Below are 6,087 nucleotides of genomic sequence, written 5' to 3'. Positions count from 1 at the left end.
TCATTGCAGAGAAAGAGAGAACAAGAGAGACAGAGACACAACACATTTCTCTCTCTCTCTCTCTCCCCCCCTCCCTCCCCCTCCCTCTCTTGTCTGATTGAGACAGCAAAGGTTGTGGTTCAAGATAAAATCTCCCTGCAAATTTTTATTTATGCACATTTCAGTTCTGCAATAATCTAAATAAAGTTGTTCACTTTCTGTTAGGTAAGAGAGATTCTGTCCGAAGCAAGAAAACCCAGTTCACCAAGAGTCTTTAAGCTCTTTAAAAATGGTTGTTGTGGTGAGTATGGGTTCCTTGAAGAAAAACCTATATAATAAATATAATATTCACACGTAGGTTAGTCAAGTTGGCTTAAAGCAATCTCTTTTTTTTGTATTCGAAATTCATTTCCGTAAATTATACTAGACGTTGGTTAAGCTTGTTAACTAACGACAATCTCTCTTACGCGGCTATGCCTGAGTTCGAAGTCTCTTATCTCTTTCATTAAACTAAATTAGCTTAAATATTGTTTTGTAAAAAGAAAAATATAATTGAAAATCTAAATAATGAAAAGAGAGGAGGAAAAGTAAAAGCAGAGAGAAGCATGGAAAACAAACAAAAGAGGGAAAAGGTTGTTTGCGGCAAATGGCCAATGCTTGCATGTGAGGTCTGCATTCTACAGAAGAACACCCCAAAAAGCCACCATATCTCACTTGCATTTGGGAAATTGCCCCCACAAAACCACACGGTTTGTCCTCCAAAATTAGAGAAATTTTTAGTTGTGACGGGAACATAGATGGTACACCAAATAGTGGAAAATTTTAATTTTTAAGTTATTAACTTTTTAACACACATATCCCACCATTTATATAGAGACACATGGTGTAGCACCTCATGTGACAGTCACATTGAAAATTCTCTTCCAAAACTGCCCTTCCACCCCAAAGGGTCTTGGGTTTTAACTATTTCAAAACCACTTAGCTCTAGCAGTTTATGGTCCCCTCCCCAAACATCTTAGGCCATCTCCAACAAAAGGGTCCAGAGAGTCGAAAATAGCCCGAAAACCGTCTCCAACCAAGGGCTAGGCCAGAGGGCTTGTGGGCCCCAAGGAATCTGAAAGGGCTAAAGGGCTGGTCCATTCCAATCAGACAGCCGGCCCCGGCCTGGCCAAAGTTTTTGCTTAAAACTGTCGGATATAACCAACAAAAATAAGAGCAATAGTGTCGATTATAATCGACACGAATAGTAAGCCAAAATTTTGAATCCAACAGCTAGTTATAGTTGGATTTTTTTTTTTTTTTTTTTGGGCCAATTTTTTTTTTTAATAGATTTAAAGAATTCCCTTTTTTTTTTCGATAAATAACTAAGTCATTCCTACACTATTTCTCACATAATTTTCAACCTTTTTAAATTTAAGTTGTTATAGTTTTTAAATTTAAATAATAAATTATGTTTGGCCCTCAGTTGAAGACTGTTTTTTGTGACAGGACTAAAACGAGCCCTATGGCCCTTTGGTCCTTGGTTGAAGATGGAGGCAAATATGACCATATACTGTTCATTAAAATATTAATATCTTGGAGGACCAGAGGGCTAAAACGAACCATTTAGCTAGCTCTCGGTTGAAGATAACCTTATATAACAGAACTAATTAAAAAATAAAAGTTTATGTCAGTGGCTCAGTGGCCATGGTGGCTAAACAGTAAATTCCCCTAACCCTACCCCTACCTCCCCAAAATTTCTATATAATCCTTCGTAACCCCCCCACTTCCCTCACTCATCTGCCTCCTCCCATTTCCTCTCCCCTGTTTTTTCAAGCCTCATTCGTTTCCAATCCAAATGTAATAATCTTGTCCCTCTCTCTCTCTCTCTACAAATTTTAATTAGAAATGCTTAATGGTTTCCAATCAAAAAGCTGCATTTTTTCTAAAATGCTTAATGCTTTCACTTCTTTGCATGCAGGAAAATGGCTTCTTCATCTGGGTTTTTCATGGCGGGTCTTCTTGCAATGTTGGTGGCGTCTGCGCATGCTTACGGCGGAGGCGGGTGGGTTAATGCTCGCGCCACTTTCTACGGCGGCGGTGACGCTTCTGGCACAATGGGTATGCACCAAAACAGCAGAAGATTCCATTTTTACTTCATGTTACCATTTTAAGTGCCCTTTCTGACCTCTGACTTCTGAATTTTTGGGATTTTGTTTTTGAAGGCGGAGCTTGTGGTTACGGCAACCTCTACAGCCAGGGGTACGGAACCAACACGGCCGCGCTGAGCACTGCTCTGTTCAACAATGGGCTGGGGTGCGGATCTTGCTACGAGATTAGGTGTGTGAACGACCCCAAATGGTGTCTGCCGGGCTCCATTGTGGTCACCGCCACCAATTTCTGCCCGCCGAACAACGCCCTCCCCAACAATGCCGGCGGCTGGTGCAACCCTCCCCAGCACCACTTCGACCTCTCTCAGCCTGTCTTCCAGCACATTGCCCAATACAAAGCCGGAGTTGTGCCTGTGTCCTACAGAAGGTAAAACCCTAGTTAAATTTCAACATTTCATAGCTAAAGATCCATACTTTATTCCAAAAAAATCATTAATTTTATGAGAATTTTTGTGGGCTCTTATCAAAATTACTAAAATTTAGTGGGATTTTATCATGGTCTTTTAATATTGCATTATATTTTGAATAAAAAAATTAAAAAAAAGGAAGAAGGGCACCAAAAGAATTTCACAATTAAAAATTCCTGGAAATGAAGGAAGGGCATTAAAGGAACTTCAAGGCTAAATATCTGATAGAGGATGACATGCAAATATTTGTGAAATTTTCTTTTTCTCTAATTAAGGTGCTTTTCTAATTTTATTTTGTTGGGTTTTTTGTAGGGTACCCTGCATGAGAAGGGGAGGCATCAGATTCACAATCAACGGACACTCCTACTTCAACCTGGTCCTTATCACAAACGTTGGTGGTGCCGGTGATGTGCACTCTGTTTCCGTCAAAGGGTCCAGAACTGGCTGGCAAGCAATGTCCCGAAACTGGGGGCAAAACTGGCAATCCAACAGCTACCTCAACGGCCAAGCTCTCTCTTTCAAGGTCACAACAAGTGACGGCAGGACTGTTGTGTCCTACAATGCTGCCCCTGCTGGATGGTCCTTTGGGCAGACCTACAGCGGTGCCCAACTCCGCTAGGGCACCCCCACGCCACCTCCTAATTTACCCTCCATATTTAGCCATTTCCTAGGTCATTAAATATATACTGAAGTATATTTAAGATTAGTGTGACTCTTAAGTATACTAGGATATTAGTTAGTATTCTGAGTCACTGAGTCAAGGTCTTTGGCCTCTGCGGTCAAAAGTGAGTAGGGCTTATTTTATAAGGGCTCTCCCATCAAGTTTTAATTTTTGAATTATATGTGTCTTAGGTGTAGGGTACCCTACTATCTTTGGGACCCTAACTCCTTGGGTATTGTTTCTTTTTACTTCTGCAGTATTTGTAAAATCAGAAGTTGGCAGAGGTGGTGGACTTTGACCACCCGCCATTAGTGTTTTGAAATATTACTAGCATCTTGGGCTTGTTTTGGAAGGGCATTATTGTAATTCAGCTGAGGCTGATGGTTAATTCAGTGTTGTCCGTGGTTGTTATATTTGAATGTTGTTGAAGGACTAAATGTAAATTTTCCTTTTTCTACTAAGTAATGGATTTTCTAATTTACTATTTATTCCTTCTTATTTTACCTTTTGCAAATAATCAATCATTTTGTTCATCTAATTTGTGCTTGTTTCAATGAAGAAACTAGAAAAATAATGCATACATGGGTTAAATCAAATTGTATATATATATAAAATAATAATAATACAAACGTGGGTTATATCAGTTGGTGAGAGCAATGTGTTTTGTAGAGCTTAAGTTCTAATTCCCCGTATTGTAATTACTTACAAAATAACCTTTACTCTCAAGACTAAGCAAAATCATAGTTCTTCATAGTTCTTGCATCTGAATGAGTAGGTTTGGTAATCAGTTTTCTAGGTTGTGTTCGATGCAATAACAACTTATAAGCATGAGAGAAAAAGCATGAAGACGTTGTCTAGTTAAAGTAATTGGTAATGGTAACAAGTTAGAAAAGTATAATGCTAGGGATTGCAAGGAATGAAGGAAATGGTGATCGATCGAGATTGAATTTCATGTGTCTGGCCAGCTATAGGAAATATATTGGTACGGGCCTGCCCTAAACCAAAAGGGCCAACACAAGAGAAAATCTAATAGGGCAGCATGACCACGTAGCTAACTACTTGGTTAGCCCTTCATAAAGCGTGAGTTACCGTTTGTTGAGAATTTGTAACCACATGAGGCGAGAAAAGGATCCAGCGAGGATCCTTTTTTTAGGGATCTCGTGATCTTATTCGTTCATCGTATATCAGGATTCTTTTTCTAGGGATCCCGTGATCTTATTCGTTTATCGTATATTGTGCGGTTAGAAATCATTTTAAAATTTAAAATTAAATATGAATAATACCTAACAGAAACTGACCGTACGATATACGATTAACATGTGAGATCACGAGATCCCTAGGAAAAAGATCCGGCGAGGATCCTTTTCCCATGAGGCGGATGATACCCTAAAATAAAAGATCATTTCCTTTGTGAGAGTGGTCCAACCAATCACGCGATCAGGCTGCCCTACTTTCATCATTTACATCTAGCTATTTTCACAAGGCGATATAATAAATCTGTGAGCAGAAATTTTGTGTGGTGGGACTGAATAATTGATTGGGTTACAACGTTACATGAATTGGAGTAAAACATCTGTAAAGACACTTCATATCTCAAAATTTTGAACGTCTCATCCATTGTCCCTTTTGCTTTCCATGTCCCTTTCAACGTCGATTGCCTCAAAAGATTCAAACCAGTTAACAACAAAAGATTTACGAAACTTCACATACCCTTTTTTTTTTGTGGTTTCATTTAAATGTTTGCTGTGTGTATAGACAGACAGCAACACGGAATAATAGCAGTTTACGTGTATACGTAACTATTTTAGTTTTGTGTGTCCAATTATCATTCATTTTTTTTATATAATAAATGGATAAAAGATTAGCTTGAATTCTAGATTTTAAATGATGTAAACTTTTATACTTTGTACGCCTTTACGATCTATTCGGTTATCATAAATTACTTGAACTGAATAACTCACTGTATATTTGGTTTAAGTACTATTTAAATTTCAATGAATGGGGATTTGCAAACACAACAAGCACTTGCCTTGTCTCACAAGTAAGTGCAGCCTGCCAGGTTCCGACCTCAACGGCAAAACGATTGATATAGAACTAGAACCTTGGTAACTTTTCTAGCAATTTGTAACTAGAGTCTAGAAATTCATCTGACATCATAGAATTTTAGCAAAATCATTTGCCTTAGTGTTCTTCTACACTCCATGATCTTCACAACCTCTTCAAGATACCAAGTTGATGCTGCGTAGCTCCTCGAGAAGACGATGACAGAGATCCTAGACCCTTGGATTTCCTGCGCCAGTACGGCTGTTATATTTTGCCATCGTCTAATTTCCTCGTCACCATTAAAGACATTGATTCCGGCATCTTTTAACGCCCGTGGAGGTGGTTTCACCCCTCAAGCTCACGAACATGTCGTACGTACAATGTTTTGAGGAGGAAGAGAAGAAGGATTCATATGCTGTCCTGGTAGTGGTTCTTAACTCACTGGTCACAACAAAAAAAGTTCCAGTTGTCCGTCTGCTTAGGAGGAAGGTAAGTTTAACCCAAATGGTTGACTTTGAGAATCATATATGAACATCATGCAATGTAGTTGTTGGGCAAACATTATTTGAATACAGATCCTCGACTACTTCCATTTTTTACAATTTTTTGAACTTTTCATTTTTGTTTAATTTTTAGTTAACATTTTTTATGCTTTAGAAGTGCAAACCAAAACCATATCGTCTGTAAAATTGGAACGAAGCAGAGAAGATTAGCATGGCCTTGCAAAAGGACGATACGAGACCTTGTATACCTTCTATAGTTGCTTTGTGGTTCCAACTGATGTTTTGCGGTGTGTAGACAGCTACAAGAAATAGTAGACATTAATTTACGAAAAAAAATGGAATTG

General features: G+C 38.7%; 1 protein-coding gene and 1 pseudogene across 1 annotated transcript; both read left to right on the top strand.

The window, feature by feature from the left end:
- Positions 1 to 1,670: 1,670 nt before the first annotated feature.
- Positions 1,671 to 3,685, top strand: LOC137737687 (expansin-A1). The gene is made up of 4 exons (XM_068477232.1): positions 1,671 to 1,818; positions 1,940 to 2,079; positions 2,184 to 2,496; positions 2,849 to 3,685. Coding segments are annotated over exons 1-4 (762 nt in total). The 5' UTR covers positions 1,671 to 1,816; the 3' UTR covers positions 3,156 to 3,685.
- A 2,229-nt stretch (positions 3,686 to 5,914) lies between these two features.
- On the top strand, positions 5,915 to 6,006 carry LOC137738511 (U6 spliceosomal RNA; annotated as a pseudogene).
- The last annotated feature ends 81 nt before the right edge of the window (positions 6,007 to 6,087 follow it).

The sequence above is a fragment of the Pyrus communis genome, chromosome 6 (genome assembly GCF_963583255.1).
Source record: "Pyrus communis chromosome 6, drPyrComm1.1, whole genome shotgun sequence".
Classification (NCBI taxonomy): domain Eukaryota; kingdom Viridiplantae; phylum Streptophyta; class Magnoliopsida; order Rosales; family Rosaceae; genus Pyrus; species Pyrus communis.
This window is presented reverse-complemented; position numbering and strand designations above follow the sequence as displayed.

Bases quoted from the DNA above. Each gene is read 5' to 3' on its own strand.
- LOC137737687 (XM_068477232.1), top strand. The intron at 2,080-2,183 runs GTATGCACCAAA...TTGTTTTTGAAG, and splicing joins TGACGCTTCTGGCACAATGG to GCGGAGCTTGTGGTTACGGC. The intron at 2,497-2,848 runs GTAAAACCCTAG...GGTTTTTTGTAG, and splicing joins GTGCCTGTGTCCTACAGAAG to GGTACCCTGCATGAGAAGGG.